The 13980-nt window shown below is 53.8% G+C and overlaps 1 protein-coding gene across 3 annotated transcripts in view; it reads left to right on the top strand.

Annotated features, from left to right (window-relative positions):
* SLC12A5 (solute carrier family 12 member 5) overlaps nt 1-13980 on the top strand; it is a 36715-nt gene that overhangs the window by 18905 nt on the left and 3830 nt on the right. For all 3 annotated transcript variants that reach the window (XM_042230213.2, XM_042230214.2, XM_027977264.3), the window contains exons 8-22: nt 140-351; nt 1934-2104; nt 2400-2498; nt 2646-2703; nt 3659-3833; nt 4451-4569; nt 4888-4986; nt 5937-6056; nt 6330-6434; nt 7896-8064; nt 9949-10144; nt 11006-11175; nt 11596-11727; nt 12837-12944; nt 13811-13933. In XM_042230213.2, the coding sequence (XP_042086147.1) occupies nt 140-351; nt 1934-2104; nt 2400-2498; nt 2646-2703; nt 3659-3833; nt 4451-4569; nt 4888-4986; nt 5937-6056; nt 6330-6434; nt 7896-8064; nt 9949-10144; nt 11006-11175; nt 11596-11727; nt 12837-12944; nt 13811-13933 (2056 nt within the window). The remainder of the gene's footprint in view (nt 1-139; nt 352-1933; nt 2105-2399; nt 2499-2645; nt 2704-3658; nt 3834-4450; nt 4570-4887; nt 4987-5936; nt 6057-6329; nt 6435-7895; nt 8065-9948; nt 10145-11005; nt 11176-11595; nt 11728-12836; nt 12945-13810; nt 13934-13980) is intronic.

Here is a 13980-nt window from a genome sequence, read left to right on the forward strand (position 1 = left end):
CATCCCAATTAAATAGAAATCTCTGGATATGGGGCCCTGGCATCTGTGTTTCTTCGTGCTCCCCTGGTGGTTCTACCATAAAACCAGGGCAAGGTTACGTCCCTCCCCACCTTCCTCCCTCCCTTGTTTCTCTCCCTAGGATCTGCCTCCTGGGGAACCGCACACTGTCTCGCCATGGCTTTGATGTCTGTGCCAAGCTGGCGTGGGAAGGAAATGAGACAGTGACCACACGGCTCTGGGGCCTTTTCTGTTCCTCCCGATTCCTCAACGCCACCTGTGATGAGTACTTCATGCGAAACAATGTCACGGAGATCCAGGGCATTCCTGGCGCTGCCAGTGGCCTCATCAAAGGTCTGAGGGAGGGAAGAGGTCTGGTGTCCAGGGAACACTGCAGGGATTGTGGACTAATCAGTTAGGATTAAGGGACTCTCTTTGGGATTCAGTTAAATTTGATCCGTTTTAATTGAGCACCTACTCTGGGCCACGTTCTATCCTTGGAATCACAGAGGGGTAGAGATGAAAGGGAACCTTTGCATGTCTTTCCATCTAGTGGGAAAGAAAGCCATCAGTTTGGCAAGTATTCACTAAGCCCCTGCTAAATGCCTAGCGCTGTGCTGAGCACCAGGAACACAGCACAAATAAGTCACAGTTCTTGGCCTCAACAAGTCTAATAGCAGAGACAGATGTAAGAGCAAATAAATTATGACATGTGTAGATGTGCATTCAATGAACAGAGTTCTCCCAAGGGAGGAAGTGGTCATGTGTACAAGGAGGTAAGGCTAGGCTTCCTGGATTCATCTGAGAAGGGTTTTGAAGAACAAATAAGAGACTTTCAGCTATACAAGGGGAATAAGGGAATTACAGGCAGAAGAACAACTTGCCTAAAAGCATGCAGACACTGAAGAGCATATTGTGCCCTTCCAACCAACAGTAATTTGGTATGACTGGGGCATAAAGTGCAAGAGAAGGAGGGGCAAGAGATGATGGTGGAGAGACTGACATGAGCCAGACTGTGGTCCGCCCTGGAAGCCATGTTGAAGAGTTTGGACCGTGCTCTGAGGGTGATGAGGAGCCGCCAAAGGGTTCTGAGTAAGGGGCGGACATGCTCAGTTTGTGGTTTCTGAAGGCTCACTCCAGCTGCTAATGTTGATGGGTTCATAGCAGGGAGGGGACTGAGTCAGGAAGTCTAGGAGGCGGCTGATGCTGAGTCCTGGTGAGATATGATGGTTTTCTGAGAGTGGTGGATGCCAACAAACTGGTTCTCCATCAGGCCTGTTTTGCACCCCCACCCCACCCCAGGAGACAGGTGGCAACATCTAGAGACATTTTTGGTTGTCACAACTGAAGGGTTATTACTGGTGTCTGGTGTGTAGAGGCTGGGATGTGGCTAAATACCCTACAATGTGAGGGGATGCCCCCCTCGCCCCACGAAGAATTGCCTGTTCTTATCATAGTTATCACTACAGTTAATAGTGACAGAGTGGAGAAACACTAGAAAGATGAGAAGGGGTGTATTTGAGAAATATTTAGGAGGAATAATGGATAGGAGTTGGAGATGGTTTTGAAACAGAGACGAGGATAGGGAATGGTTGTGAGCAATGTCAAGCTGATCTGTATTGATGGTGGTGCCTTTTACCAAGGTAAGGGGTAAAGGAAAGGAGCCGTTTGCCATGAGTGGGTGGCGAGACCAGTTTGGGACATATTGAATCAGTCTGAGATAGGTCTTTGTTGTATATGTCCTTCAGTAGATTGGACCATTTTAGGGCAAGGACTTGATCTGATTCATATGCAAAGTCTCTGGTCCAAAGCAGGGGCTTAGGAAATGTTGGTGGAAATAAGAGCTGGTTGATTTTGACCCTTCTTTTTGTCCACCCTGCCTCCTGGCCCCAGAGCTCTGGCGCCCTGATATCTGAGAGTCATGTCTCCCCCACAGAGAATCTATGGAGCTCCTACCTGACCAAGGGGGTGATTGTGGAAAGGCGTGGGATGCCCTCAGCGGGCCTGGCAGATGGCACCCCCATCGACATGGACCATCCCTATGTCTTCAGCGATATGACCTCCTACTTTACCCTGCTGGTTGGCATCTACTTCCCCTCAGTCACAGGTGAAGGGGAGCTCAGAGAGGGAAGACTCTGCCTGGGAGTGGATGGGTAGGGAGAAAGTCAGTCATGATGTGGGGAATTTCTTAGTCCAATAGCCCCATCACATAAGCAGGATCCAGTTCACCTCACACTGAACAGGTGAGGGAATTAAAGCCCGGAGTAGCCAGGTAACACGCCCAAGCTCTCACACGAGTCGGTGGGCCCCGACTAGACTCCTGGGTTCATGACTCGGAGGCTGGTGTCCTATCTCCATCTGCTCTCCCACGGCTCCTGTCCTAGCTGCTCCTCTGTTCACAGGGATCATGGCTGGTTCTAACCGCTCTGGGGACCTGCGGGATGCCCAGAAGTCGATCCCCACTGGCACCATCCTGGCCATTGCCACCACGTCTGCTGTCTGTATCCTGCATGGCTGGCGGGGACTGCTGTGGGTGGGGAGGGCTAGACGGAGGGTCTCTGAAGCTGCTGCCTCATCTGGCTGGCTCAGGAGAGGTTGGGAGGATGGGGAATGCCACCCTGGGGATTCTCCTTCATCCTCTGCTGCAGACATCAGCTCCGTTGTCCTGTTCGGGGCCTGCATCGAGGGGGTCGTCCTTCGGGACAAGTAAGTAAGGGGCTCAGGGAGGAGCCTCTTCTGGTGAGGGTGGGGTGGGCATCAGGCACACCTCTGCTCGCACACCCCAGGGCCAGGACTCCCTCCACCCACTGCGGCAGCACCTTCTGTTTTAAGACAGTGCCAAGTGGCCAGTTTGTGGTCTCTGAAGGCTCACTCTGGTTGCTAGTGTGGATGGGTTCATAGCAGGGAGGGAACTGAGTCAGGGCATCTAGGAGGAGGCCAAATGGCCCTGTCTTAGAAATAGAAAATGCTTAGAAAATGCTCTTCTTGATTCTCACACCACATCATGTCACCACGTGATGAGGCCAGAATCCCCATTTTTCAGATGGAGACACAGTTTAAGATATCTGCCCAGGATGACACAGTCTTATTCAATTGACCATGTTCTAGAATCATTATTAGTGGGGAGGGGCAAGATAAGGGTAGGGTGTTAAAAGGTACAAACTACTCTGTGTAAAAGAAATAAGCTGCAAGGATATATTGTTCAGCACAAGGGATACAGCCAATATTTTATAACTATAAATGAGGTATGACTTTTAAAAATTGTGGATCACTATGCTGTAAACCTGAAACTTATATAATCTTATGCACATCAACTATACCTCAATTAAAAAAAAAAAATTGAGTTGCCACTAAGTTCCAGGCACTGTGCTAAGCATTTTACATATGTTAACTCCTTATTCCTCCCACCAATCATATGAGATAGGCTTATAATGATCTTCACTTTACAGCTGAAGAAACTGAGGCACAGAGAGGTTGAATGTCTTGCCCAAGGCCCCACAGACAGCCCACGTCATCAGGGACTTTGTCTGTCCCTTCACCCCTCCACAGCCAAGCCCCATGGTGCATGTACGGCTGGCCCCGCAGTTGGCATGGGAGCCCTTTGGAAATCCAGGTGGCATTGCTCACCCAGCATCTCGTATCTTCTACTGCTTCCTTCCAGGTTTGGCGAAGCTGTGAACGGCAATCTGGTGGTGGGCACCCTGGCCTGGCCATCCCCCTGGGTTATCGTCATCGGATCCTTCTTCTCTACCTGCGGGGCTGGGCTGCAGAGCCTCACGGGGGCCCCTCGCCTGCTGCAGGCCATCTCCCGCGATGGCATAGTGCCCTTCCTCCAGGTCAGTGGTGGGCAAGGCGTGGGCCGACAGTCCACCCCCTATACCAGCCAGCCAGGCCCCTGCCCAGCGAGGCCACCCGGTGAGCAGAGGCCACAGCAAGCCTCGAACTGCCTTCTGGTCTCTGTCTGTCTGTGATGCCACTATGAAAAACGGGTGTGCTCTAGTTGGGACTTGGCCCATGCTCAGAGTCATCTCTTTGGGCAGGGTTGTTTGCTCTTAGGGAGAAAAAAAATGGTCCTCCTTGGGCCTTGTGACTGGGCAGGGACTCAGGGAGACAGCCAAAGGGGAGTGAGAGGAGAGAGCTCTCTGTGGTGCTTTAAAAAATATATATATATGATGAACTCCGTCACAGCTGCTTGCTGGCCGCCTGGAGCTCCTCTTCCATCTGTCCCCTCCTGTTCCCCTTCAGGGATCATCTGAACTTCCCTGCACTCGGGTACCAATGTCAGGGTGGGCAAGATACAGCAAAAACCTGGTATCCCCTCGGGTACCTTTAAAGGATGAGAAACGCAGCCTCCCTCTCTCTCTGCCTCTCCTGTACTAGTCCCCAGGACGGGAGGAGAGAGACAAGAAGTCCTTAGGGTCTCACACTCCTGTGACGGTTGCTGTGTCCTCAGGTTTTTGGCCATGGCAAAGCCAACGGAGAGCCAACGTGGGCCCTGCTCCTCACCGCCTGCATCTGCGAGATTGGCATCCTCATCGCGTCCCTGGACGAGGTCGCCCCCATCCTCTCTATGTGCGTGCTGGCCTCCTGCCCTCCCATCAGCCCTGCGGGTCTCTCTACCTGGATACTCCAGCTGTGACCCTGGACGGCCCACCTGAACCACTTTAACAAGCCCACTGTCGTAGAAACCCGTCCTCTGTTGTACAGAGAGTCATCCCCACATGCACCAGGGCATGCAGTAAGGGGATCTGGCCTTTGAACCCCTCCCTATGCATCAGAACGTGACTCGGCCACCTCCCCGGTTTCCCCCTCCCTTCCCCCTTCTCTCTCTGTGTGTCTGTCTCTGCGCCTCCTGCATCTCTGTCTCTTGGGGGCCTTTCTGTGTGCTAGGTTCTTCCTCATGTGCTACATGTTTGTGAACCTGGCCTGCGCGGTACAGACGCTGCTGAGGACGCCCAACTGGCGGCCACGATTTCGATATTACCACTGGTGGGTGCCTTCCCCACCCCCACCCCCGCCCCGGCCCACAGGACCATCCTCTCCCCGGCCCCTCACCCCAGCCCATCCCCTCCAGGTCTCAGGATCCTCAACTCCAGCTTTCATAGCCCAAATAGCATGAGAAAAGTCCTGGTGAAGGTCTCCTTATAATGACAAGTAATAACAGAAGACAGTATCAGCAGTCCCAGCTAGAATCCCTCTCATGTCCTTAGTGCTTAACACCTGCCAGTCTTGATGAGGAAGCCTCAGTTTCCCCAGCTGTGAAATGGGACAATAACCATACCTACCTCATAGGCCCCTCTGAGCCTTACAGTGCTTGGGGCACAGAAGGTGCTCCTCATGTGGAGCCGGATTTCTGATTGTTCTGCTTGATGGTTCTTGACCCTCACAACAGGCCGATGGGACAGACAGGGCGGGCATGATCATGCTTATTCTACCGAAAGGAAATGGAGGCTCTGGCGGGGAAAGGGGTAGGCCTAAGGTCACCCCCAGCCCAAGGCTATGGCACACCTTGACCAGAACCCAGGCTACCTGCCTATCCCACCTCGGCCCTCCTGCTGCACCAGTCACCTCGTCCCATGTTCCTCCTGGGAGATCTTACCTCCAACTCTCCCTAGAGACCCCTGCCCTCAGAACCCCTCTGGCAGGGTGGTCTGCCAGGGCCTGAGGCACTGGGCTGGAGCAGTGTGGTGACCGAGGAGCTGGGCGGGGCCCTGTCTGCAGCTGCTCATCCACCCAGAGTGCCCAGGTTCCGGTGGTGCTCCTGGGGATGATGGTGTGGGCTCCCCTAGCCCTGGCTGTGGCTCCCCTAGCCCTGGCTGTAGCTTCCCAGGTCTGGCCCAGGCCCTCCCTGCCCCTTCTAACTCTTGCTGTCTGAGCCCCCGGCACCAGTGAGAACCCTGCCAGGGGCTCAGAGGCCGGGTCTCCCTCTCACTGTCCAGGACACTCTCCTTCCTGGGCATGAGCCTCTGCCTGGCCCTCATGTTCATCTGCTCCTGGTACTATGCCCTGGTGGCCATGCTCATTGCTGGGCTCATCTACAAGTATATCGAGTACCGCGGGTAAGGTGGGGCGAGGAGGGGAGAGCGGTGATTGGTACTTGACGGGGAGGGGTGGGGTTGAGGCTGAGAAGCTGGGGAGAATGGAGAGGAAAGTTGAGGGGGTGGGGCAGGAGCAGAGGCAGGCACTGAGGCTTTGAGAAACGGTGGTGGCCAGGAGTGACCGCCCTTCTGAGCCCGAGATGGACAGCTCTGGCTCAGCACTGGGGGGTGGGTGCTTCTCCCTGGCACTCCCCGGCTTTCTGCCTCTCGTGATCCCCCCTTCCCTGCCCCCAGGGCAGAGAAGGAATGGGGCGATGGGATCCGAGGCCTGTCTCTCAGCGCTGCTCGCTACGCCCTGCTGCGCCTGGAAGAAGGGCCCCCGCACACCAAGAACTGGAGGTGAGTGATGGCGACTGAAGAGGAAGGGAGCGGGCCCGACCCACCCCGCCTGCTCTGTGCTGCTCTTGCTGAGTGGGGTTCGGCCTCATCTGAACCCTTCCCTCCTGTAATGCTGAGGCTGAGCTGAGGTTCCACACATTCATTCTCCAAAACCCTACCTGCCATGCCAGTTTCTAACCATCTACCCATCCCTCCATTCATCCCATCATTTGTTTAAAAAAACACCTATGAACACATGGTCTATGTGCTGACCCCTTCTGGTCTCCGGGAACGTACTGAGCTCACAGTTCCCTGGAGAAGGCACGTGTCCAGACGGGTAAGTGCAGTATCACAGAGCATTCACCCTGGGAGAGGTGGGATCATCCAAAGAGTTACAGGGCCTCTTAGAAATCTCCAGATTACTAACAGTCTCTCTATTGGCTCCCCTGCTGGCTCAGACGGTAAAGCGTCTGCCTACAATGTGGGAGACCCAGGTTCAATCCCTGGGTCAGGTAGATCCCCTGGAGAAGGAAATGGCAACCCACTCCAGTACTCTTGCCTAGACAATCCTATGGACAGAGGAGCCTGGTAGGCTACAGTCCATGGGGTCGCAAAGAGTCAGACACGAACTGAGCGACTTCACTACTACTACTACTGTTTGATTCACGTGAAAATCAGGGCTTAGGGAAGGTCTCAGGGGTCGTGGAAGGCAAAACTGGAGCCAGAATCTTCCCCTCCCGCCTCTCAGCCCAGCTGCTTTCTAACTGCTTGCTCTGCAAGCCCTCCTTCTCCTTCAGGTTCATTTTGCTAAGAGTAAGGTCTGGAACTCTAGAATGAGGACATCGTGGACTTGTCCTCACTCATGTCTACTAAACTGGCCTTTTAGAGACTGGAGCTTTGCATAAGTAGTCTGTGAATCCTCAAATGCTTAGCACAGGATCTAGCCCAGAGTAGGTGCTGAGAGGATGCTATCAAACTGATGGTTGGCTGCGGAGGCTAAATGAATAAGGAAACAAACAGATAAATAGATGGGCAGATAGCTGAGTGTATACATGTATGGGAGTGTGGTTGGGTGACTAGATGAATGTGTGGATGGGTGGTGGCAGGTGGATGTGAGGGTAATTCAGTGAATAATGCATGTGTTGGTAAATTAACATGGACGTGAATGGATAACTGAAGGATAAAATAGATGGATGGTTAGGTGGATAGGTGGATGGATGGGCGGGTGGGTGAGGTGGATGGGTGGGTGGGTGGATGGATGAATGCATGGGTGAGAGAGATACATGCAGAGATGGATGGGTGGGTGGATGGAGAGACGTGTGGGAGATGACTGGATGGGTTGATAACCCAAGGACATGGGTGGATGGATGTTTAGGTGGATGGGAGATGGAGGACAGGTGGTTAGTGTATGGAGTATGGGTGTATGAGTTATGGTACTTGGGGAGGCGGTGGATGGATCACGTGATCTTGCACCCACTTCAGGCCGCAGCTGCTTGTGCTGGTGCGTGTGGACCAAGACCAGAACGTGGTCCATCCCCAGCTGCTCTCGCTGACCTCCCAGCTCAAGGCAGGGAAGGGCCTGACCATTGTAGGCTCTGTCCTTGAGGGCACCTTTCTGGATAACCACCCCCAGGCCCAGCGGGCAGAGGAGGTGAGTACAGGCCTCGGTGGGGGGCACGTGGCAGTTGGGAGGACAGTCCCTTGCTTCTTTTCAGTTTCTCCCTACCACCTGTGCCAACAGCTGGGGCTCAGGCTTCTCTGTCTTCCTCCTCAGAAGTGGAGTCCAAGGGCTCAGTGACTAAGTTCCTTAGAATCCAACCTGCAGAACCCAAGAGGATCAGGGCCAGAAGGGCCTATTTTATGGATAAGGAAACTGAGGCTTAGAGCAGTCAGGTCATTTGTTTAAGGACAGAAAGTGGAGACTCAGAACCTAGACTCCTATTCCAGCTTTCTTCTGCCAAAGCATAAATCTTTTAAAGTGTTTTCACATTGGTGAATTCTTCCAGTTCCCACACTGCATGGGGTTGACAGGATAAGTATCCAATTTAGTAAAGGAAGAGACTGAGGCCCGGAGAGGGAAAGCGGCTTGCTGAAAGTCACAAAGCTGGCTGGAAGCATGGCAGGATTTAAACCCAGGTCCTGGGGGCTGAATTACTTGCTCTTGTTCCTATCTACTGGTCATTGCTCACGGAGCAGTGGGCAGAGCCAGCGTGAGGTGGGGCAGCAGGGGTCTGCAGTAAGTGGCACTAACAGGTGTCTGGTGGGTGGCAGAGGAAGCGGGTTCTGTCTGTGATTCAGGCCTCTCTCCCCTTGGGGCCATGGTTAGAAGTGGAAAGGGGAAAGGGGGCCTCAGGGAGGTGAGATGAGATGGGGTGGGGCACCCCTAATGGCTTGTGACAGCCGCTGTTTCTGCCTCACTGGGCCGTTCACACCGATCTGTCAGGGCCCAGGGCTGGAGGCCTCCACTGGTCACTTTAATTCAACATGCAGTGGCTGTACATGTCCTGGGTACCGACACTGGGGTAGGCCCTGGGGGACATGGAGAGGTGGAAGAGCAAACCCCACCCCTCAAGGTGGTCACAGGCTGGCGGGGGAGCGAGAACATACACAGAAGGCTCTCCAACCCATCTGAGGTTGACAGGGGCTACCTTAGAGTTAGTAGCCACAAAGTAACAGAACGTATTGAGTGTTTATGATCTCTCAGGCTGTATACTAAGCTCTACACATCATGTTATGTCATTCTCCCTCTTCCTAAATGAGGTAGCTGTCACAATGCCCATTTGACAGATGAGAAAACTGAGGCTCACAGAGGGAGGTGATTTGCCCAAGGTTACTCTGCTCTTATTTTCAGCCACTGCATGCTGAATTGACAGATTAGGGCAGAGGCAGAAATTGGAGCACTTGCTGTTTGACATTAGGGGATTGGTTAAGAGTGTGAAGGATGGAGTCAGACCCTTGGATTTGAACCTCTGCAATAATATCCATTATCCATATGGCCTGAAGCAAGTCTTAATTTCTCTGAGCTTCAATTTCCTTAGCTATAAACTGAGAGTCATAAAACACTTCCTTCATCACGCAGATTGAATGTGTGTTTTAAATGCCTACTATTATGCTAACTTTTAAAAATCATTAAAACCAAATTGTCTGGCTAAGCAGAGGAGCCTAGTTTCATTCTGGCCTGGGTGGAGGGGTGGTGTTTGAAGAAGGTGATGGTTGAATTGGGCCAGGCAGGGTGTCATGGACAACATGGGAGAGGGGGAGTCTGGGTGGTGGGAGAGAGCTTCCCTGGGGAATCTGTGAGCCATGGCAGGGTGATGGGAAGCATGGGGTCTGATCATGAAGAGCTTTGCTTGAGTAGTGGGGAATAGGGGCCATAGGTGACGGAGTGCCAGGGGCTGACATGATCAGAGCTGAGCTTCAGGAAGATCGGGATGATGGAGAGGAGAGATGGGAGGTAGGGAGGCTGCAAGGGGCTGAGCAGGGCCAGGCAGGCCTGGGCCTGAGGCTGGCCCTTTTCTGATCCCTGCCACCCCAGTCCATCCGGCGCCTGATGGAGGCGGAGAAAGTGAAAGGCTTCTGCCAGGTAGTGATTTCTTCCAACCTGCGAGATGGTGTGTCCCACCTGATTCAGTCTGGGGGCCTCGGGGGGCTTCAGCACAACACTGTACTCGTTGGCTGGCCCCGCAACTGGCGACAGAAGGAAGATCACCAGACATGGAGGAACTTCATTGGTAAAGCTGGCTGGGCTGGGAGTGGTGGAGGGCTTCAAGGGGGTGGGTTCTTCTTTGGGCCTGCGGACGGCTTCCCAGGCATAACAAGTATGGATTCAGCATATACAAGTGATGGTGTTCAAAGCTGGCCAGGTGCCAGACACTGTGCTGGGAGCCCAGGGACTTAGGTGTGAAGGAGACAGACTTGGCTCTTGCAGGGCTCACAACCCTTCAGGGAAGACAGTGCAGGCCAGTGGGAAGACCTACAGCTTTGAAGGCACTACTGAGGCCCGGGTCTAAATCTAACCTCTGGCCCTTCCTTGCTGTGTGACTGTTCACAAGTGCCTCACCCTCTCTGAGCATCGGATTCCTTGGTAGTAGCGGATAATAAGTCACACAGTAACTAACACTTACGGACTGCATTCTGTGCGCCAGACAAGTGGTGGCTTTCTCTAAGTCTCGAATTCTCTTAGCAGGCCTGAGAGGGCTAGGCATGGCTGTCTCTATTTTAGGGCCGTGAAACTGATGCATGGAGAGATGAAGGTCACGGCAGCTGGTAAACCCTGAGGCTGCTTTATCAGTAGATCCCAGTTAGAAGGTAGTTGGGAGGATTAAGTGAGTGCCGCAGGGTCGCCTTCTTAATCAGAAAGGGCAGGCGTCCTTATTACCACTTGACCAGTGGGGAAACTGAGGCCCAGAGAGGTATTTTTTCTTTTTTTTTTTTTTTTTTCCCCAAGTTCAAACGCGGCCCAGGCAGATGGGGCTTTTCTGACTCCTCAGCCCAAGGCCGAGGCGGGAGGCGGGATGGGGAGGGGTGCTGGGTGCCAAGGAGGGGACCAGGGTCACTGTTTTACCGTCTGCCATCTTCTTGGTCTCCCCCAGAGCTGGTCAGGGAAACCACGGCTGGCCACCTGGCCCTGCTGGTCACCAAGAATGTCTCCATGTTTCCCGGGAACCCCGAGCGCTTCTCTGAAGGCAGCATCGACGTCTGGTGGATTGTGCACGACGGCGGCATGCTCATGCTGCTGCCCTTCCTGCTGCGGCACCACAAGGTGCGTGTGCGTGAGCGTTCCTGTGTGCACGTGCTCGTGGCCGCGTGCGCGCTCCCGTGTGCACGTGCTCGTGGCCGCGCGCGCGGAGGGGCTCGCGGGCTCCCGCCCAGCTCCTGGTAGAGGGCTCCAGTCACCTCCTTTATTCTGAGGTGCTGGGAACTGACTGTGTCTCCCCTGGCAAATGTGCTTGAATTATAGAGGGGAGCTGTGTTTAACTCTAGCGAGTGATGCTTCAAGGGGGGGCGGGGGGACCCTCACCTAATCAGGGGCATTTTTGTGGGGAGTGGCCACCAAGATAGAGGATTGGTGGACTACCTGGATGTATGGGAAGGTGGGTGGGAAGGGTGAAGGACGAGGTCTGGACCCGGGTCTCCGCACGGCATCTGGACTGGACCTTTCTGGGTCCCCTTCATCTCTCAGGTTTGGCGGAAATGCAAGATGCGAATCTTCACCGTGGCCCAGATGGACGACAATAGCATCCAGATGAAGAAGGACTTGACCACATTTCTGTACCACTTACGTATCACCGCAGAGGTCGAGGTGGTGGAGATGGTGAGCCCCCAGGAGCTGCCTCTGAAGTTTTGGAGTCCTGCTGGCCTCTTTGCCCTTGGGCCCAGGACCAAATAGGGGAACCCCAGTACCCATCAGCTTGTGCTGCTAAGGTCCTCCCCACCCCCCCCCCCCCCCCCCCCCCCCCGCCCCCCCGCCAATCCACCTTTGGCTGCACTGGGTCCCAGTTGTGGTACTGAGGCCGATTTTTGTGGTAGGTGGCATCCTCAGTTACAGCCTGTGAACTCTTGGTTGTGGCATGGGGGATCTAGTTCCCTGACCAGGGATGGAACCTGGGCACACCCATCCACTTTTAAACCTCTCACATGTTCACCCAAGAGCCCTTCCACCCATCCATCCAGCCACCCACTCACCCACCCTGCCTTGCCTCCTTTATACGAACAGACATGTCTAGGAATGTTGACTATATGGGAGGCACTGTTCTATGCACTTTATATATACATTACTTCTCATAGCAACCAATGAAATAGATACAGTTATCCAATTATCAGTATTTCCATTTTACAGATTAGGAAGTTGAGGCACAGAAACATTAAGTAATTTGCCCCAAACGTGCACCAAGTGGCAGAGCCGGGATTCAAACTCAGGCAAACTGGCTCTAGAGTCCACGCTTCTAGCAGTCACACTCTAAAGCCTCTCGTCGTCCATTCCACTCAGCACCATTTATCCGTCCCTCTAATGGTATATTCATTAATCCGCCCATATATTCATTAATGTATTTATTCACTCACTCACCCATTCATTCATATGTGTATGTATTCATTCATCTCTGTGTTCCTTTTTTAACTTCTTCCCCCTCTCCATTCACCCAGGTAATTAATTAATCAACTCATTCATTAATTCACCCATTCATTCACCCAGTCCCGGGCTTGGCTGAGGAGGGAATGAGCTGCCTCGCCTTCAAAGAGCATCGCCGTCTGCTTTGTCCTTCCTCCCACAACTGTTGATTAAACTAGGTCATTGGACAGGGAAGTCCTAGGCTGGCAGCAGGAAGGGGGCCTGCCTCCCTTTTCTTGGCCTTGCACCTGAGCTCGGAGCTCATACTTTCCTCCCTTGCCCCTCTCCCCCATCTCACCCCTGCCTGCCCACAGCATGAGAGCGACATCTCCGCTTACACCTACGAGAAGACCTTGGTGATGGAGCAGCGTTCCCAGATCCTCAAACAAATGCATTTAACCAAGAATGAGCGGGAGCGGGAGGTGAGGTTGCCCTGGCTGGGCTTGGAGTATCTCAAGCTGCTGCCAGCTCTGGGGCTGCACAGGTTTGGGATGGCCCACTCCTAGTCACTGGCATTGCTGCCTCCTGGCACTGGTTCCCCAGCAGCAAGGGTGCACGCTGCAGCTGCCTGTCTCCAGCCTCCCAGCCAAGACACAGAGGGGCTTTGGCAAGGGTGACAGATCTGCTCTCGACGTGACTTCTGGGGCCCAAGGGAGAAGAGTGGAAGCTAAAAGTGCATGGATGGTGGCTCCTCAGGGGTGTGGGCTGCAGCGTGGGGGATAAGGTATCATGTGATAGACCCTTAGAGAGTGAGTAATGAGTGGATATTTCAGGATGCAGCTGATGATGAGAGCTGGGGGCAAACCTCCTAGGGTGTGGATGGTGGGTTCTCAGGGGTAACAGTGATGAATTCTCACGGGGTAAGGCTGGCTGTAAGGTCTCTCCCATGTGGGTAACATGGGCCCATCAGCCCTCTGGCATTTGGATGAAAGCCCCACCCCAGCGAGTGGGGTCCTTGGGGCTGGGGACAGAAGAGCTGTCAGAGGTGGGTGACAAGACAATTGTAAGAAGTGCACCGACCAGTCAGAACTGGCCCTGAGGTGGAGCTCAGCTGGGCCAGGTGTCAAGCCTTTGGTCGCTGGAGGGTGGGAAGGCCAGGGGTACTGGAGAGGAGTCGGAGTGGCCATATCACTGGGACAATAGCTATTTGGTGCGGAAGCATTGCAGTATTTTAACAACTGGCACAGGTCCCGAAAGTGCACATCCTGGCTGAACATCAGCTTTGGGGTTAGCTTTTTGCAGGGCATGGGTAGTGATTACCATGGCACCAACTTGTGTCCCTCCCTAGATCCAGAGTATCACAGATGAGTCTCGTGGCTCAATCCGGAGAAAGAATCCAGCCAACACCCGGCTCCGTCTCAACGTCCCAGAAGAGACGGCTGGTGACAGTGAGGAGAAGCCGGAAGAGGAGGTATGCAGCTCGGGCAGTTTGGCTGCAACCGGTGGGAGCAGAATCTT

Source organism: Ovis aries, chromosome 13 (assembly GCF_016772045.2).
Source record: "Ovis aries strain OAR_USU_Benz2616 breed Rambouillet chromosome 13, ARS-UI_Ramb_v3.0, whole genome shotgun sequence".
Taxonomy (NCBI): Eukaryota; Metazoa; Chordata; class Mammalia; order Artiodactyla; family Bovidae; genus Ovis; species Ovis aries.